We start from the raw sequence: 21,405 nt of genomic DNA, 5'->3' as shown, positions 1-21,405 counted from the left end.
ATTAATCATTAATGGGAGCCATGCCCAGAAGAGATACCAAAGTTGAAGTAATGCAAAAGTCATATATTTCCCATATAGAAGCAAAAAGGTGTATCGAGAAATTATATTCTTAGTTTATTCTTGATAAAGGATTAAACCAAGAATATCATTTCTTGGCATCTTTAATTTATGGTATAAACAAAAAAAAAAATTTTATTATCTATCTCTGATCCAGAGTATTTTAATAATAAGGTGATGCACACTTTTTCATTACTTGTATATGAGAATATACAAAGATGTTGTACCTTGGTATATCTTCTGGGTCTTTTCACTGATGAGACCTCAGTAAAGCTCGAACCCAGTCTAGGTAGTGACCCTTCTCATAATGCATAGTATTATACATACTGGAAAGGGTGTGTGCGCTTTGCATTAAGGGATACTAAGCAATGAAGTCATTAGCCTCTATATATAAGTAGTCCAGTATTGAAGATACTTAATGTACAAACTCGAACTCAAACTTTCTTTGCTTACACATGGATAAAGGATCAAACCAAGAATATAATTTCTTCACATCCTTAATTTATAGTATAACCAAGTGAAAAAACTTTCTAGTTTCGTGAGAGCTGAAGGTACATAAATTGCATTGCCTGAGAACAGTGTGTATGTGCGTGCGTGCACGTACGCATATCCCCTGTACAGCCTTTTATCTGAAAATCTTGTCTTTTGACTTTTGGTTGCTTATTGTTAAATGGTTATTAATACATTGATTAGTATTCTTAGTTTTGATTAAATTACTGATATTTACTGGATTCTGTTAAAGAACAGATATCTGTATATAAACAAAGGATAGAACTTCAGGCAGTAACGGCTTGTACATAAGCACTGCAACACTCCCAAGGAAAAAATTAAAAAATTAAATTTTGTTTGTGTTTATTAAATAATAACAATGCTTACAACATTATATAAATGCAATACATGTTAAAGGATACAGCTTATGTTTCAACATTGATTGAATACTTAATAATTGGAATTGTTCGATTAATGCTTTAGATTACGAAACAAATGCACTGCGATCTAATGCAGTGTCTGAATTATCACGTTCGCCAATTGCAGCTCGGCTCGCTGATATTCGTTTGCGCTTGTCATTGCACAGAACAAGTGAATTAGACACTGCTTGTTTGAGCAGTGTCGCTACAGATAAATTGTATGCTTGTGCACGTTATTTCTGTGAGATACAGAAACTTTTATTATTGGTGCGTATTCGTGGTGAGAGTGAACTATTTTCTGTAAATCTTATTTTATTTTGTTAAAATAACAAGGCTGAATTATGACGAGTGTCACTGTTGAAAATATGAAAGGAATTATATTTTTTCAATTATCATTACACGAAACAATTGCACTGCAACCTAACGCAGTGTCGGAATTATCGCATTCAGCCAATTGCAGCTAGACTCGCCAATATTTGTTTTCACTTGTTATTGCACGTAACAAGTGAATCCGATACTGCTCGTTTGAGCAGTGTCGCTACAGAGAAATTGTATGCATGCGTGCATTATTTCTGTGAGATACGAAACTTTTTATTATTGGTGTGTTCTTGGTGAGGGTAAAATATTTTTAATAAAGCAATTTTTTAATATGTAAATTTATTTATTAATAAATTGTTTACTGATTAGGAAAAAGATAATTTTTTTTTTATTTTGTAAATGCAGTACCCCACTTAAAATTTTCATTGGCTGCCACTGACTTCAAGATAATTTAAGTACTTCTAAGGATATATACCTACTGCATTCAGGTGCAGGGGGGTCTGTTCTTGTTCAAGCCTAGACAAAATCTATATTTATGCAATCCTTGCATAAATATAGATTTTGTAAATAGAACATGATATCCCCATTGAATTCCCTGTAAAACATGGGAGATGCATTCTGCCAACATGGAATTTATAAATGACACTCAGCATGATGAATTATTTGGTCTGTTATACATACAATGAAGTAATAATAATAAACATTTGGACACCTGTATGACTTGTTTAGCCATTCTGACTGTTTTGCCATTTCCTCTTCTTTGTCTTTTAATTTTTCTCTAATAGTAACCAGTTCTTCCTGTAAAACATTGTTGCTCTTTTTAATTCAATAAGTCTTCTTGCTTTATTGCTATTTTAGCTCAAACTTTCAACTTGGCATCATGCTGTGCATTTTTGCTTGCAGTTTTCGAAATATATCATTGCCTTTGGCAACTTCTTCTGTTAATGATTTTATAGCTGTTTCCTTTTTATTTAAAAAAACTTAGATATGCCCAAGAGAATCTTCAAGATTTTGGTCCATGAGCAACTTTGAGTTGCTCTTGGAATCTTGCAACTAACTGGTCCTGATGGACAGCTTCTTGTTCAAGCCTAGACAGTGAATTTCATAAATGTGCAATTGTCTTTCCTCTTTCCTGATGCTCATTTTCCAGGTGAGATTTTTCTTTTGTAAGGGTCTGTAATTTCTGGTGAGTAACTGCACTTCCTCTTCTAAAGTAATTAGCCTATGCTGAAGTTCTCTAATGGTTGTGTCAGATTTGTAATTTTTTCATGTAATTCCCTATTTAAAGTCTGTAACTGTAGTTTTTCATCCTTTATGATTTTTAAACATTTTGCTAAGCATTACTACTTCTAATTGCTGAACTTTATTTTTATGATTAAATTCATTTTCTTTTTTTTTTTCCTGCTCCCATCTTTGTTGCTCTTTTTTAGTCCTTAATTCATCAGAATATTTTCAAGAATATTCAGATATTTTAGCTTTGTATTCTGCTTTGATAGTTTCTAGCTCCTTACTGTTAAGTGTAAGATTTTCCTGACAATGTGATAGTCTATGTTGAAGATCACTTTCTGTGACTTTTAAATGAATCTCTAACTGTAGTTTTTCATCCTTTATGATTTTTAAACATTTTACCAAATATTTTTTCATATTTGAATCAGATGATGGAACAGGTTTTAGAGATAAATGTGTTAGATGCTTAAATGGATTTATTCCACTACATCTAGTTGTGCTGGATCAGGATCAATTCCTAATTTCCCAACTAAATTCAGGGTCAACAAAAATCTTGGAATTTCTTTTCGTTCTTCCTGTACATATAATTCAACAAATTTCTGGGGAAATGCAGGAAAATCCACAAGTAATCTCTGCTGTGTTTTCAGACTAAGAAAGTCCTCTTAGTCAAATTAATTAATTCAGTCAAATTTAAGGTATACAAAAAGAAGGGATCATTATCATCAGTTAAACGTACGACCAACTCTTTTCTCAAGAGAGGGGTGTTAACAGAACATCTTTCTACTGTCAGAAAAAGAGATACTTTCCTGCTGCTGCATGCATACACAAACTGTTTTTCCATATAATTTTTCAACTTTCCCACAAGAAACTGATAATGCCATTGTTTTATTCTTTTTATGATGAGGAAAGGTCTTTCTTTTTACTTAGTTACAAAATTTAGCACCTCTGGACCACATCTTATACTACACTGTATCTTAGCACATTATCAGTTGGCCAAGTGGCTAGCATATCTGCTCTCCAGCGAAAAGGGTATGGGTTCGAATCCCACCATGGGCATGGATGTTTGTGATTGTCTGAAAATACTAGTGGTGGTGGTTGGCAGTAGATGGCATTGGTGTAGATGATGAAGGTAGTTGCAGTTGGTGGAGACGGAGAGTTGTAGAGTAGGTGCCATCCCTCAATGAGTCTTTGGACTCCCTGGAGATGTTATGTAATAATAATAAACATTTTTATTGAATTAATTAATCTTAATATTAAGTACATAATACATAGTCTACAGCTAGAAAAATTAATGCAAATGATGCACAGGTGAATTTTTCAACATCTTGGGATTGAAATATACTTTACAGAGGAAGGATCATCATATATAAAAGCAGTTTATTATTGTTTTATCCTAATAATTGATAAAAATTCATATGAAATATTGTAACACATTGAAGTTTTAGTAAGCAAACGTGAATGCTGAGTTCAACTTCATTTTAGTGTGAAAGACTAACAACAAAAGCTGAATGCTAGACAGATCACACTTCCATTACATAAAGGATAAGTCATTACACTGATTTGTTCAAGTCTTTTAGCAGATTTTTCTCAAACAAATTTAAGCATGTAACTTCAAATCCATGTAAATTAAACATATGTAAACAGAGGTGTTACTTAAATTATGAAATAAGATCTTGGGAGGTATTTGTATGAGTCATTCACGTACATAAGTCATAGGTCTCACTCCATCTATCTGTTCATTGGACATCAACAGATATTGTATGGTCACTCAAATGCTCGGTGAGATGCCACAGCAGTCTTTGCCAGGTGGTCCTGTTGTATGTTTTCTGGAGGCTTCAACTCTCTTAAGATCAGTCATTCCAGACATATCATCAATCCATCTCATTGACAGTCTACCTCTTCTCTTTTTCCAGGAACTTTACCTTCTATATTAGGACTTGAAAGTATTGTTAAAGGTAGTGAAAGAAAAGAGTGACAGAGTTAGGATGGTGAGTCCGTTGCCGCGGTACGACAGAAAGGAGTTTAGAAGGATGGCCATAATTGCAAATGACTCTATGCGCAGGTTATGCAGGCGGTGTGGAATGAGTTTGGTGGGTAAAAGGATTTATACAAGATGGATGGTGTTCAGAGACTGGAAAAAGTGTTGCTGAATGAAGTGAAAATGGATATGCAGAACCAAGGAAGCTAGAACTACCAATGGGGGGGGGGTGGATATGCGGACATCAGTGAGACAGTTTAGTGTAAGAATGTATATAATGTACCCGAGACAAGTAATCGGAATGGGATGGTTAGAATAACGCATCAAGATAGGGGTGGAACAAAGGGACCTCTGCATTTCATGTATACTAATGCCAGGAGTATTAGGAACAAGAAGGAAGAATTTTTGGCCTTGGTTGGCTTTTCCTGGCCACAGGTTATTTGCATTAGTGAAACATGGCTGACGGAAGAGGATATAGTTAGTGGGATAGAATGTGTAGGTTATAGTGTGTTTAGGAGGGTCAGAGAGAATAAAATGTTGGGAGGAGTGTTATTGATGATAGCTGATGAACTGCAGCCAAGGAGAATTGAAGTTGTATTGCAGGATATTAAAAATAGCTCATTTGAAGGTATTTGGTGTGAGATTGAGACTGGCAGAACAAAATATACAGTTTGGTGTTGCTATAGACCAGGTGATGGAATAGATTGTGGGAATAGTATGCATAAACAAATTGATGAAATGAGTGGAAGGAGGATAATTATTATGGGGGATTTCAACTATGGTAATGTTGATTGGAAGGAGGAGAGGGCACGTGTGAGGAAGGAAATGGATTTTATTCAATTATTAAGGGACAACTATCTGAGACAGCATGTAATTAAAAATACTAGGAGTGTGAGAGTGCTTGACCTGGTAATAGGTCAAGCACTCTCATGGCACTGAACCAAGCAATCTCCTAAGATTGCTTGGTTTAATGCCATGGCATGTAAAACTGCAAGGGCTGGATGTCGATAGAGCATGGGAAGTGGTCAAGGAGCATTTACAGGAGGTTATGGCTGAATTGTATACCTAGGGTCCAAATAGTAAAACAAGTAGGAGTTAAATGGATGAATAACACCATTAAGCTTGAGCTGCAAAAAAAAAGAAAACTGTGGAGGGAATTTTAAGAGAAAGGTGACCTGCAGGCACACGAACGTTATAAAGCACAGGCCAGATGGGTAATGAGTGTGGTAAGAAAAGCTAAAGTGGATTATGAAAAGAAACTAGCTATGCAAGCTAAAGAGAATCCCAAACAGTTCTTTAAATATGCTGCAAGCAAAAAAAAAAAAAAAAAAAAAAAAAAACTGTACACGGCAGAATGATTTTAAGGAATGCCGATGGTAAGGAGGTCACTGAATCAGTCGATATAGTGGAATTACTGAGTGAGCACTTTGCAAGAGTATATCATCCAGGTAGTGATACTGAAATAATGAAGGACCCATTAGTTTATACTGGAATTGTGATGAATGGAGGTGAATAGTCTATTACAGAACCTTAATGTGAATACATCTGTGGGATTGGATGATATACTGGCATGGGTCTTACATGAAGCAGCTAAAGAATTATCAGTGCCCTTGACCATGTTGTTTAATCTGAGTCTCGGGTCTGGTTTTGTCCTGAAGGTGTGGAAAGAGGGGAAAATAGTTCCACTGCATTAAGGAGGATCCAAGACTACTATTGCAAATTACCGACCGATCAGCATATCAGGGTTGTTGTCACGGTCTTGGAGAAAGTAGTCAGGGGAAAAATACAGGAATGGATTGATGAAAATGAGATACTGTATGGGAGACAGCATGGCTTTGTGAAGGGTTGATCATGCCTCAGTAACTTGCTCAAGTTTTATAACACAGTGACGGCTGAACTGGATAAGGGTAATGGGTTTACAGTGACACTGCTGGACCTGGCTAAGGCCTTTGACAGGATACCACATGGAATTCTAATCCGTAAACTGCAACATATGGAAATGGATATAGGGTTGGTGAGATGAATAGGTGGGTGGTTGATGGAGAGATATCAGAGAGTAGTTTATTCAGGAGTAGAATCCAAAAGACGGCCTGTGACTAGTGGTGTGCCGCAGAGTTCTGTTCTTGGACCACTGCTGTTTAATTTGTTCATTAACGATATAGGGAAGGATCTAAGAGGAATGGTTCATTTGTTCGCTGATGATGCAAAGTTGGGTAGGGCAATAGTGAATGCAGAAGATGTCAAAATCTTGCAGGATGATTTGGATTGATTGGAGTTCTGGGCTAAGGAGAATGGATGTCAATTTAATGTGACAAAATGTAAGGTTATGCATTTTGGAGTGAAAAGATTAGCAGCAGTATACCAAATTGGTGGAACTGTACTCCAGGAGATTGATGAGGTCAGGGACTTGGGAGTGTTTGTGGATAGGGAAATGAAGTTTAGGGGACACATTGCAAAAGTGGCTAAATCAGCTCATCAAATCACTTGGTTGCTGAAAAATACTTTGAGCAGAGACAAGCAAGTTATTGTTCCTCTGTACCGAGCCTTGATAAGACCTCATCTCGACTACTGTGCCCAGATTTGGTCACCTTAGTTTCTTCTTGATGGGGAGGTGGAGAGGATCCAGAGGCGAGTGACCAAGATGATAGGAGGTCTATGGAATGATCCTTATGAGAACAGATTGAAGATTTGTGGGTTACAGAAATTGGTTGATAGGCAGAAAAGAGAAGATATGATTGAGACATTCAAATTGCTGAAGGCTTTCTATAGGATTAAGTCAGAGGATATTTTTGAGATCAGGACTGGTGGTGGGAGAACTAGGGGACATTTATGGAAGCTCGGCAAGGGTGTTAGAGCTGGGTTCTTTACTTTTAGTGTGGTAAAGGAGTGGAATAAGCTGCTAGAGTCTGTTGTGGGTGCTATGACAGTGAATGATTTCAAGGCAAGGTATGATAGATACTGTGAGAATGTCGAATAGTTGTGTGGACATGATGTTTAGGGCCTCCCTCGATTAGTCTAAGGACTCCCTTTAGTCGCCTGTAATAATAGTAATATTACTGTTCTAAGAAGTCCTCCTTCCATCCTTTCAATGTGTCCAAAGTATTTCAACTTTCTTTTGTCAATAAGAAATAAGGCTTAAGGAGCCTTAAAGTCCTACCGATCCTTTCTAACACCCATTCTTTTGTCTGCCTTTCAGTATGTGATATCCTCAACAGCCTTCTGTAACACCACATCTCAAAAGCAGCTATCCCTTTTTTAGATGTCACTCAAGTAAATATAATAAAGATTTTTTTTTTTTACTAAAATATTTATTTTATTTAACTGTATGTCAGTTTGTTTATTGTATAATGGTATTATTTAAGTAAAAGTAAATGCATATTAAAAAAAAAAAAGGAAAAAAAAGTGACAAAAGTGAAATAATAATCCAATATCACATATTGCTACAGAAAAGCTAATTTACTCATTTTTAAGACAGCATTAGCATTACTTGGATGCAAAATCATAACTGAGAAAACTCACTGTTGATGGGGATTGCCTGTCAGTGCACATGTCCATTTGGCACATTTTCACTTCACCTGTGTAATATGGCTTTTGTGATTTAGTAATTTTTTATAAAGGTTTAATTTTTGTAGGCAATAAAGTTAAACTTTATTTTTTATTTTTTATTTATTTTTTTTTTTTTTGGTGTAAAAAGATGATAGACTTTTAATATCCTCATTATGTATAGTCTTACTTTTTTTGTATTGTGCTAGTCTTTTACTTTTTATACATATGATATTTATACAATAATATGGAATACCTGCATTTAGAATAGTTTAAAATTTAAAATTTTTTTTTTCTTAAATCTTTTTCTTTAACATTTCTTTTGTCATTATAGTTTTTCATATTTTTCAACTTGCATCTACTATCTTGTTTGAATGATTGTGATTGTTCCAAATAATTTGTTCCTTTAAGTCCACATTCAAGTAATACAGTGGAACCTCGGCTGTCAAATGACTCTCATCCCGAACAAAATCTTGATTCCCAAACAGGCAAACTGGCAACTACATGCCCTGCGAGCTTAGATGTACAGCAAGAGAGTGTCAATTATGCCACAGCCTCTGCTCACTGCAGACACCTACTCGAATTCGCAGTGCCTTTTCTTGATTTTCTTTGTATTTTGTTGTTTTTTTTATAAATTATTAGCAGCAAAATGAAAAGAAAAGTTGTTAGAACCACGATAGATGTGAAAAAAGAAATCATATCCGAACATGAAAATGGCATTTGTGTCTCAGATCTTGCTATGCAGTTCGGTATGGCAAAATCATACAGTACTCAAAAATAAAGAGGCAATCAAGGTAGCTGATATAGCAAAATGAGTAAAAATTCTTCCTAAACAAAGATCACAGAAGATTGAAGAATAGGAAAAATTGTTGCTGATTTGGATAAATGAGAAACACTTAGCTGGTGATAGTGTTTTTGAGGCTGTAATTTGTGAAAAAGCAAGGCAATTACATGATGACCTGTTAAAGAAAAACCTTGATACAAGTACTGATACTGTTGTGTTCAAAGCTAATAGAGGGTGGTTCGAGAAATTTAAGAGGAGAAGTGGCATACATAGTGTGGTTAGGTATGGGGAGGCTGTGAGTTTGAACCAAGAAACTGCTGGGAAATATGTACAAAAATTTAGTGACTATGTAAAGGATGAGGGTTTTCTTCCCCAACAAGTGTTCAACTGTGATGAAAGAAGTCTATTTTGAAAAAATTGTCAAGGAGGACCTAAATCACTCAGGAGGAAAAAGCATTGCCAGGACACAAGCCAATGAAGGACAGGCTGACTCTTTTGCTATGTGGAAATGCAAGTGGGGACTTCAAGGTCAAGCCATTGCTTGTGTACCACTCTAAGAATCCGAAGGTGTTTAAGAAAAATAATGTGATGAGTAAGGCTTGGGCAATCAGGCAATTTTTTAGAGTGGATCCATGAAGTTTTTGTCCCAAGTGTGAGAAAATAACTTCAAGAAAAAAAAATGCCAATAAAATGCCTTCTTGTGATGGACAATGCTCCACCAACTCGTCCTCCAGGCTTGGAGGACGAGTTGGTGGAGGAGTTTGATTTTATCACAGTGAAAGTCCTGCACCCTAACATTTATCCTCTAATCCAGCCCATGGACCAGCAGGTCATTTTGAATTTTACACCAAAGCACTGTTTCAAAGGTGTTTTTTGAAGTTCCTCTGACACAGAATTAACACTCAGAGAATTCTGGAAAATCATTTGAACATCCTCCATTGCTTAAGTATCTTGACAAAGCCTGGGTGCAAGTTACTTACAGGACCATGAACCAGGCCTGGAGGAAATTGTGGCCAGACTGTGTAGCAGACAGAGACATTCAGGTCTTTGAGGATGAGTATGTTGCTTGTGTCGACGATATTGTGTCTCTGGGCAAAAGCATGGGCTTGAAAGTTGACAGTACTGATGTGGAGGACCACAGGAATGAGCTCACCGGAAGAACTGGAACACCTTCAGAAGGAGCAGCAAAAGACGGTGGTGGAGGAAATATCTTCAGAAACAGAGGAAGGAAGGGAGGATGTTCCTAGTTCTTTGATCAACAAAATGTGTGCAAAATGGGATGAGGTGTAAAGTTTTAGTGGAAAGATATCACCCTGACAAAGCTGTAGCAAACTGCATCATAAATGTTTTCAGTGACAGTGCTATGTCTCACTTCAGAAACATTTTAAAACGTAGGCAAAAACAAATCTCATTGGACAGGTTTTTAGTGAGACAGAATCCCAGCGTGTCTCAAGCTGAGTCGAGTGGTGCCAAGAGACAGAAAATCAAAAGAGAAAAAAAAACCAGGACAGTTACCTGATGTTTTTATGGAAGAGGGCTCCCCTTCCTCGCCACCTTCCACTTACGCCATCAACTCTCCTCCGTACAGGTAAAGTAAAGTTAAATTTTCGTCTGTATTTTATCTATTTATTGTGTTTATTTTTTTGTATAAGATTTTATGCATTTTCATTGTTTTTGTGTACGATTTTATGCATGAATACTGTTAAAAAGTTTTAAATAAGTAATCATCTGGGATTCGGGAATATATATATCCATTTTACATTAATTCATATGGGAAAATGGATTCAGATTTCAAATAAATTGGTTTCCGAAAAGCCTTGAGGAACGAATTATGTTCGAAAACCGAGGTTCCCCTGTATTTCCATTATCTATTTTAAATCCTGTTCATTCTCATCTAATGCAGCAGTATCCATCATCAGCAAAACACATATCTGCACTCCACCTAACATTTATTCATTCCTTCTTTTACTACTTTCATTGTATATTATTTATTTTTATGTTTATATAATTTATATTTTTATATATATGTTATTATATATATATTTATGGGTGACTTTAATTTTCCAAACATTGATTGGGTAAAATAGAAATCTCACGATAAGAAAGAAGAGGAATTTTTTGAATTGAACTTTCTTAAGCAGCATGTGAAAGAAGGAACTTGAGGTCAAAGAGTGTTGGATTTGCTCATAGCATCAGAAGGGGTCGCTGTTAAGAATATGGCTATTTTACCACTAATTTGTGACAGTCATCATGCTGTGCTTTCTTGGGAAGTATCTAATTGTATGTATGCTCTGATTAAAACAGGTTACATACTAAACTACAAAGCTGGAAATTATGATCAGCTTAGAAGAATACTATCTTTGGTCCTATGGTATCAGTTACTGAATGGGAAAAATATCAGCAATTCATGGGAATCTTTGAAAAAAGTGCTTAAATGAGGCAGCATTTGAATGTATCCGTAGTGGTCGAAGAATAAATAGGGTGGGAGTGAAATGGATGTGCAACGTTATTAATCAAGAGATCCACAAAATGATGATGTGGAAAGAATATCGTGAGAAGAGTTATGAAATATATAAAGATCAGGCTAGAAATGTGATGAGTATTGTGTGGAAAGCTAAATTGGATATGAAAACAAATGGGCTATGCAAGCTTAAAGGCAATCCAAAAGAATTTTATCATTATGCCGCAAGCAAAAGAAAGAATGGATGTAGTAAAAGAATAACTTTATTGAATGCAGACGGTACTCAAGTGTTGGAAGCTAATGAGATTGTTCAGTTAATGAGTGCTCACTTTGTTAAGATATATCAACCAAGTGTATGTAACATAGTGCTCACTGCTACTGCTACATTGGATGAAGAGTTAGAGGGTTCATGAAAATGATGTTGAAGAGCTGTTGCATAACCTGGATAAGAATTTGTCTATTGGGACAAATGGAATATCAGCTTGTTTGCTAAAGGAATATTCAGCCAAATTGGCTAGGCCTTTCACATATTTGTATAACTATTCTCAGCTCAGGAATGATACCACAGAAATGGAAGGAATGTATGACAGTTCCATTATACAAGAGTGGTGCAAAAACTGATATGTCTAACTGCTGACCTATCAGTATCGCTGGTCTGGTAGTTATTTTAAGGAAGTTGGTATGAACTTGTATACAGAAATGGGTAAACAAACAAGCTATACTCTGCAAGGAGCAGCATGAATTTACTAAAGGAAGGTCATGTTTTAGCAATTTACTTATATTTTATAACAATGTTATGGCTGAGTTGGATAAAGGGAATGGATACACTATGATAATGTTGAATTTTTCTAAGGCATTTGATAGGATATCACACAAAGGGCTGTTGCATAAACTGGAGAATATGGGATTGGAATATAAGCCTTTAACTTGGATCAGATGAGAGTTGACAGACAGATATCGAAAAGTGGTATACAGTGGGTGTGAATCTGGCAGATTTAAGGTGATCAGTGGTGTACTTCAGGGTTTCAGTCCTTGGGTCATTATTGTTCAAATCTGTACATCAATGACATCAGGCAGGGTTCAACATCAGATGTTCAATTGTTTGCCAATGATGCGAAGATAGGTAGGGCAATCAGGGATGCTACTGATGTTATATTCAGCATTTACAGAATGATTTGAATGGGCTGAAAATTTGGGCAAACGAAAATGGCTGTCAGTTTAATATTAGTAAGTATAAAGATTAGAGTTCCAGTGGCATATTATATTAGTGGGGTTATGCTACAAGAAAATGAGGAGGCAAGGGATCTTGGTATATTGGTGGATAGGAATTTGAAGTTCAAAGGTGGCATAATAAAGTTGCAAATACAACTCAGGGGATAATTGTGATGTTGAATCGAACCTTGACATGTAAGGATAAGGAAGTCATTTTACCTTTTTATAAGGCTTTGATAAGACCAGTCTGGATTATTCTGTGCGGATTTGGTCTCCTGTGTTCCAAGGGGATATTGAAGCTGTCGAAAGTTTGCAAAGAAGAGTTACAATGATTGTATCTGGATTATGGGGACAGATTGTGAGTATGTAGATTGCAGATGCTGGTTAACAGGAGAAAGAGGGGTGATATAATAGAGGTTTATAAACTTTTGAATGGGTTATAGGATATCAACTGATGATATTTTTCGTTATATGGAAGGTGGGGAGAGAACATGGAGGTGTTCAAGTTCAGTTTATTTGCAGTCAAGAAGGAGTAAGAGCTAAGTTTTTCTCCCAAAGAGCAGTGAGTGAGTTGTATAGTTTGCCTTTAGGGATAGTGAGTGCATCTAGTGTGAATGAATTTAATGGAAGGTATGACAGCTGGTTTTGGGTGATTTATAGCCTCTCTCAATGAGTCCTTGACTCCTTGGAGGGTCTCAGATGATAATAATAATAATATATTGATTGAAAAATAAGAATGATAGTGCACACCTTGTGTTTACACCTTTCTTTACTTTTGCTGTTACTTCATTTTCTTGTATTCCCATTCTTTCCGTGTGTTAAACTCAGCAGCCTGTTGCAGCCATGTAACTTAGCTATGTACAAACGTAAGTAATGCTCTTTTAAAGCAGTTAAGACAATCTGCATAGTCTTAACTCATTGTTTCATGTCTGTCCGTTTTTGCAGGATGAAAAAAAAAAACTGAGTTTACAGGTGATAAATTTTGCCATCTCTCTATGGAACTAACTCATCTTTACTCAAAAAGAATTTAAAGCAATTTCATGATTCAAATCCATTTCTTTTCAACCAAAGAGCATTATTGTTACTTACTAAGCTGCAGAGGCTGCTTCTGTATTTTTATCTTTGTTCTAGTTAATGGTTGACAAATTAATGTCTTTTCTTTAAGTTGCAGTTTTTATTATTGTTTGTCATCCCTTTCCATTCCAAACTGGTCTTTGTCTGAATAACACTTGGTTCACAGTTTGATTCTCTGCTATGCTATGTTCAGGATAACTTTTATAATGTACTGAATTATCTGTGTGTGTGTGTGTGTGTTGTGGGGGGCATTGTTACTATTAGAACTCTTATGAGAATCATTCATTTCCATTTGTGATAAATTGACTTTGTCACTTTAAACGTTGCTTCCTTTATTGAACATCCCAGTTTTTTTTTTTTTACCCAGTATCTTGTTTGTTCTTACAGTCTTTCAGTTATGTAATTCATGAAATTGTATTTTGGATTATTAATAGTAATGTAATATTCATATTTACTCTGTTATCTAAAGTGTCAAAGCTATTCTTTCTATCACTTTGTCACCAATAAGTAATTTTTCAATTGTTGGCTCATACTTTTATAATTTATGCATTTTACTAGATGGTCATCTGAATTGGGCCCAGTTCGAGGAACATCACCATCTCTTGGGAAATGAAGAAGATAGTAGCGAGAGGCACTCCAGTGATGAGGAATATGACATCTGGACAATTACTGATGAACAAAAAGAGTATTACATTAATCAATTCAAATCTATGCAGCCAGAACTGAAAGGAAGAATTACAGGTAAAGAATTTAGGAGCATTATTTTAAAAGTTCATTAGGTATTTGTACTTTTATAGCTGTGGTATTTAAGATAGAAGCATTTATTAACTAAATGATATTCTTTCAAGCTATCTGACCTATATAGAATGTATGTAGAGAGTATGGCATGTGTTGAATGATGAGGCAACACAAACCCAGGAATATTCCTGAGAAACTACCATAGTAATTGGAAATTCAATTCCCTTATAGGCTTTAGAAATAGCAGGGAACAGATATAAAAGATTTAAGGCATATATCACATTGCTATAATCATTCTTTAATCAATTTTGATTTGGGAAAAAAAAAAAATTGTCCCCATTTGTCTGACATCTTATTTGATTTCCTTGAAAATTGAATAAGAGTTGTTAACAAAGATGAGAATTAGATTTTTTCCATAGAGAGTAGTCATTGAGTGTAATAAATCTATTCTGTTGAGTGCTTTGTCAGTGAATGTGTTCAAGGATAACTATGAACAAGATTGTATGTAGCATCAGGTCTCCTGAAATGAGTATTCAGACTCAGTCACATTTCAATTACTAGATTAAATATACAGGTTTTTTTTTTCAATGATGTATGACAATAAAATGCTTAATCATTGAGATTTTATTCATTTGATTTATTGATTATTTTATATATATATATATATATATATATATACATACAGGGTGTTCGGGATAAATTTGACATATTTATAATTAATTATATTTTTCCGTAAGTTACATGTATTAACACACACTTCTCTTCATTTAAAAGTTTGGACCCTTCTTCATTCATATACAAGATGTCAGAAAGGATGGATAGCTGGAACCCACCTGAATCATGGAAGAGAATAACTTGTATCATGATGATTCGTGCCCGCCATCAAAATAAGGATATTACGACTGCTGCCCAATGCTCCCTGAATACAGTAAAAACAATCAGGCATGAACTAGAGACTTGCAATGGTGACTACGAGGATGTAGCAAGAAGAAAGATCCCTAGCAGACGATCTGATTGCGTTCGTACAGCAGAATTCCTCGCAAATCTGCAGGAACAGGTGTTGAAGAACCCTGGCATTGGAATTCGGGCTTTGTTCGTGGAGTTGCTAACTGTAGTCAAGCCCTGGATAACAAGGGTAGCCAATGGTAGGCCGTATGTATGGCAGCAGGATTCGGCCCCTTGCCACACCTCTGGGAAAAGTCAAAAATGGTTGTCTGAAAATTTCTACGACTTCACCAGTCCAAATGTTTGGCCTCCAAACTCCCCAGACCTTAACCCCATGGATTATTTTGTATGGGGCGCAGTTGAAAAAGACACCAATCGCACTTCCAGTAATACAAAAGCCCAGTTAATGGATAAAATTAAAACAGTTTTTGCGGCCCTTCCCAGGGAGACTGTAGCATCAGCTTGTTCGAGGTTCCGAAGCAGAATTGAAGCTGTGATCGATGCTAATGGTGGTTATTTTGAGTAAATCTTGTTGATAGTATTGTAATTAACTCTGCCTGTAATGTTTTTTTGTCAATTCATTAAATTTAATAGATTTGTATTAGAAGATTTTCTTTTTCCTTACGAAACTGTCAAATTTATCCCGAACACCCTGTATATGTTAAAGATACCAAGCTATTTTAAACATGGTTTTACTCCATTTCCCAAGCAAGCAAACAGACAAACAAGTCAAGTTTGCACCTGCAAGTGTTGCAAGTCTAGCTGACCCTGCACGTAGTGCAAGAACAAGGCAACATACTTTCTACATACTTTTCTACATTTATATCTCCTCCTGAGATTTTTATTTAATAAGGTTAAAACACCTTATGGTAACTTGTTCTGGTAAAATACTTAAGCTCTGTATTACTAAAATCTTGGCATTTCTAGCCTGGCTCCCACTGATGAGACCTCAATAAAGGTTGAAACCGGTAAATATTAAGATTAGTGATCAGAGCTTATTCTACTCTTACCATGAGTTGCCTTGGTCTTGCACTACGTGCAGGGTCAGCTAGACTTGCAACACTTGCAGGCGCAAACTTGACTTGTTTGTCTGTTTGCTTACTTGGGAAATGGAGTAAAACTATGTTTAAAATAGCTTGGTATCTTTAACATTTATTATACCCAAGGTAAAATACTTTCTACATATATATATATATATATGTGTGTGTGTGTGTGTGTGTAAATAAGTTTTTTTAACTTGGGTAATGTATATTAGGGTTACCAAGTAATTTTATAAACTTGGTTATTTTACTCCTAATCCCAAGTAAACAAACAGTTAAGTTTGCGACTGGACGTAGTTCAAGTCTGTTGCACCACCTTTAGACTTGAACTACGTTCAAGCACAAACTTAACTGTTTGTTTACTTGGGATTAGGAGTAAAATAACCAAGTTTATAAAATTACTTGGTAACCAAATATATATATACAGGGTGTTCGGGATAAATTTGACAGTTTCGTAAGGAAAAAGAAAATCTTCTTTGTATCTATTAAATTTAATGAATTGACAAAAAAACATTACAGGCAGAGTTAATTACAATACTATCAACAAGATTTACTCAAAATAACCACCATTAGCATCGATCACAGCTTCAATTCTGCTTCGGAACCTCGAACAAGCTGATGCTACAGTCTCCCTGGGAAGGGCCGCAAAAACTGTTTTAATTTTATCCATTAACTGGGCTTTTGTATTACTGGAAGTGCGATTGGTGTCTTTTTCAACTGCGCCCCATACAAAATAATCCATGGAGTTAAGGTCTGGGGAGTTTGGAGGCCAAACATTTGGACTGGTGAAGTCGTAGAAATTTTCAGACAACCATTTTTGACTTTTCCCAGAGGTGTGGCAAGGGGCCGAATCCTGCTGCCATACATACGGCCTACCATTGGCTACCCTTGTTATCCAGGGCTTGACTACAGTTAGCAACTCCACGAACAAAGCCCGAATTCCAATGCCAGGGTTCTTCAACACCTGTTCCTGCAGATTTGCGAGGAATTCTGCTGTACGAACGCAATCAGATCGTCTGCTAGGGATCTTTCTTCTTGCTACATCCTCGTAGTCACCATTGCAAGTCTCTAGTTCATGCCTGATTGTTTTTACTGTATTCAGGGAGCATTGGGCAGCAGTCGTAATATCCTTATTTTGATGGCGGGCACGAATCATCACGATACAAGTTATTCTCTTCCATGATTCAGGTGGGTTCCAGCTATCCATCCTTTCTGACATCTTGTATATGAATGAAGAAGGGTCCAAACTTTTAAATGAAGAGAAGTGTGTGTTAATACATGTAACTTACGGAAAAATATAATTAATTATAAATATGTCAAATTTATCCCGAACACCCTGTATATATATATATATATGGTAATCTCATCCATGAAAGGCTGCTAACCTGTAGCACTTTCAATACAGCAAGTGGACCAAAAGACTCATAATTTTGGGGGGGTGTGCTTGCAGACTCACATGTGATCTTTCATTCAAGTTCTATCATATCTTCAATAAGCTGGTAATTTCGTAATTTCACAATGGACGATGAAAATCATTTACAATGTAGATTCAAGAGTGAGACTTGTGCCCACACCTGTAGAAAAGAATATCACATATTACAGATAATTTGACAACACTGGATTGAATATGATTTGAATGCTTAAATTTTGCTCATTATGATGCTGGCCTGGTTGGCAGAGTGGTTAGCGTATCTACTCTCCAGCCAAAAGTCTACGGGTTCGAATCCCGTCGTGGGCATGGATGTTTTCTGTGAAAATACTAGTGGTGATGGTGGGTGATAGATGGCGTTGGTGTAGATGATGAAGGTAGTTACGGTTGGTAGAGTTGTGAAGACAGAAAGCTGTAGAGTAGGTACCCTCCCTCAATGAGTCTTTGGAATCCCTGGAGGTGTTATAAAATTTTTTTTTTGCCAGCCTGGTTGGCCGAGTGGTTAGCGAATCCACTCCCCAGCCAAAAGGCTGCGGGTTCGAATCCTGCCGTGGGCATGGATGTTTGTGATTGTTTGTGAAAAATAGTAGTGGTGGTTGGTGGTAGATGACATTTGTGTAGTTGCGGTCAGTTTGGTGGATTGAGTGGTGGAGACAGAGTTGTAGGGCAGGTGCCCTCCCTCGATAAGTCCTTGGACTCCCTGGAGATGTCTAATAATAATAATAATAGTGATGATGATGGTACAGGACATCACAAAGAATAAAAGAATGAAACGAGATTTAATATGACCGCATTATTTTTCTAAATTATTGTTATCTGAATATACATGCGCGCACGCACACACACGTGTGTGTGTGTATTTATTTATTTATTTATTTTTTTTTTACAGGGATTAACACGTGCACACACACACACACACACACATGTTTTTCAGGATTAACAAGAACATTTTCAGAAGCACCTTTTGAGCTAATGTTTTTGATGGATGTTGATTGAGTTACATGATAATATTTCCAAAGTTTTGGAAGTTTGTATTATCTCTGCTAGTTAAAGTCAATTGATTTGAGTAATAAGTATTGGCGCTAAGTATTTGTAGAAATTCTCTTCTTCCTAACATGGATTTTAGACCAAGTGGCCTGTTCCAGTCTCATGCCGTCTCTTTCTTGGTCTTCTGATTTTTCTTTTTCCACTTATTTTGTATCTGTATAATATTTTTGGTAGTCTGTTGTCCATCCGATTTAAATGTTCTAGCCATTTTTGTTTATATTGTCTTATGCAGTAATTAATTGGTTTTATTTTCAGGGATTGTAAAATTTCATTTGTTTTATGGTCCCACTTGGTATATCCAGCTGTTTTTCTGAGAAACTTCATTTCTGCTGCTTGAATTCATTTTTCATCTTTCCTTTTTAGTCCATGTTTCACTTCCATATATTAGAGTTGGTTTTGACAAGACATTATATAGTCTGATTCTAGTGTGTTTTTGTACTTGGGATGGCTTAAATATATTATTTATTATGCCATTTACTTTGACAAAGTTTGATATTTTGGTGTCTATGACTTTTTCGTCTTCGTATGATAAATCACATCCCAAGTATCTGAAAGTATTTACTTATTCTAATATTTTATTATTATTATGTGACACCTCCAGGGAGTCCAAAGACTCATTGAGGGAGTGAGTGCCAACAGCATCGAACGATTGAACCCTTTCCAACTACTAACTGTGCTCAAACTTGCTTAACTTTTTTGCGTGAGCCAATAGTAGCAGAGGCTCTACCAATCGACCAACCTTTGCTGGCAAAGGTTGGTTGATTGGTAGAGCTATCTAGAGTTATCCATCACTAGTTTACTTCTTATTGGGTTTTCTCCTTTGAATGCCATTGATTTTTGTTTTTTCTTTAGATATTGTCATATTATATTGTTTTGAGATATCATTTAATGATTTTAATGATCTTTGTGAATCATCTTTTGATGTAGCTAATACTATTTGATCATCTGCAAGTAGTAATGTATCTATCTTCGTTTGTGGGGTTATACTGTTTCCAGATTGTTATAATTTTATTTATACATATATTGAAAAGCAGAGGTGAGAGGGTACATCCTTGTCGTACTCCTCTTGATATATCTTTCCATTCTGAGATGTGTTCTAATTTAACTGCTATTTTATTTCCTGTATATATTTCTTGAATGGATTGTAAAAGTTAGTTTGGTATGTTTAAATCAGTTAATATTTTAAACAATTTTTGTATACTAATTTTGTCAAAGGCTTTTTCATAATCAATAAAGGCCATGTGTGTGTGTGTTTCTTTTTGAAATTCTCTTCTCTTTTCTATTAATAATTTTAGAGTAAAAATTGGATCTATGCAGGATCGGCCTTTTCAGAAACCATTTTGTTCTTCTAGTAGTTTGTCCTCTACAATACTGCTTAGCTTCTCTTTTAATATTCCTGCATATATTTTATATCTTGTATTCAGCAGACTAATTCCCCTATAGTTATTGCAATCTTCTTTATTTTCTTTTTTATAGATTGGGATAACCAGTGCTTTTTCCCAAGAGTTAGGAGTTTTTTCAGACATCCAAGTCATATTAAAAAATTTCAGATGTCTTGCATTAAATTTTTCACTGCATTTTTGTATAGTTTTATATTTATATCGTCTTCTCCTGGTGTTTTCCTATTTTTCATCTTCTTTATTGTATTTTTCAGTTCTAACATTGTGAAATTTCCTATTAGATCATTCTTTGTTTTATAAAATTTTATTTCATTGTTCTCATCTGTCCAGAGATTTTGGAAATAGATCACCCATTTTTCTAAATCTATTGTTTGTATTTTTATCTTTCTTTTATTTCTTTATTCTTGTATTTTATTGCTTTATAGGTTTTGAGTTGTGGCTTAAATAAATCCTTTTCTAGTTCTATTACAAAATTGTTCCATCTCTCTCTCTCTCTCTCTCTCTCTCTGTTTTTTCCTTATTTCTCATTTTGCAATTTCACTCTTTCATTTATACTCTATTTCTGCTTCTATTGTTTTGGAATTTAGCCATTTCTGTTAACTGTCCTTTTTTGTTTTTATTATATTTTTTATTTCTTTGTTCCAGTCTCGTAGTCCCCTTTTTCTAATCCATTTGCACTTTATTCCTAAGGTTTCTGTTGCTGCTTTTGTCAGAATTTGTTTCAAATTTTCCCATTCATTTTCTATGTCACTTGATTCTTGTGTGATTTCTGTTTTTAAATTTGTGCATTTTTGATATTGTTGTCTAACTTGGGGATCCTGTAATGAAGAAATTTTGTAGATTGGTTGGTAAGAATTTTCCATTTTGCATGTTTTTAGCCACTTTGGTTTAAATCGAATTTTTGCTGATACCATATAATGAACAGAGTTTAATTCAAAGCCTCGATATGCTCTTATGTCTAAAATTGACTCCGCTAATTTAAAATTTGTAGAAATTAAAAATGGAAATTCAACCTTACAGGGAAGTAAGTTTATCTTCTTATTATTATTCCTTCCCTCCTCTTTTACTTTGCAGTGTCGAGGATTTTCTACATTTAACTGCTACTGTATTGAGGATAAGGTGGTTAGCCCTATGCCTCTTAGTGTGTCCTGTGTTAGTAGATGCATTTGTTCGTGGGCCGGTTTGTCTGTTCTGGAGGACGAAAAACCCAGTTTCTGGGTGAAAAAACCCTCTACCTCTGTGTG

At 35.6% G+C, this 21,405-nt stretch overlaps 1 protein-coding gene and 1 pseudogene across 4 annotated transcripts in view; one reads left to right on the top strand and one right to left on the bottom strand.

The window, feature by feature from the left end:
• LOC150104343 (ralBP1-associated Eps domain-containing protein 1-like) overlaps nucleotides 1-21,405 on the top strand; it is a 485,081-nt gene that overhangs the window by 158,353 nt on the left and 305,323 nt on the right. For all 4 annotated transcript variants that reach the window (XM_090396932.1, XM_090396933.1, XM_090396930.1 and 1 more), the window contains exon 7: nucleotides 14,121-14,303. In XM_090396932.1, coding sequence (XP_090253058.1) covers nucleotides 14,121-14,303 — 183 coding nt within the window. The remainder of the gene's footprint in view (nucleotides 1-14,120; nucleotides 14,304-21,405) is intronic.
• Nucleotides 2,062-3,351, bottom strand: LOC150104344 (spindle assembly abnormal protein 6 homolog; annotated as a pseudogene).

This window comes from Typopeltis vanoorti, chromosome 8 (assembly GCF_054136105.1).
Source record: "Typopeltis vanoorti isolate ZY-2024b chromosome 8, IOZ_Tvanoo_1.0, whole genome shotgun sequence".
Taxonomy (NCBI): Eukaryota; Metazoa; Arthropoda; class Arachnida; order Uropygi; family Thelyphonidae; genus Typopeltis; species Typopeltis vanoorti.
This window is presented reverse-complemented; position numbering and strand designations above follow the sequence as displayed.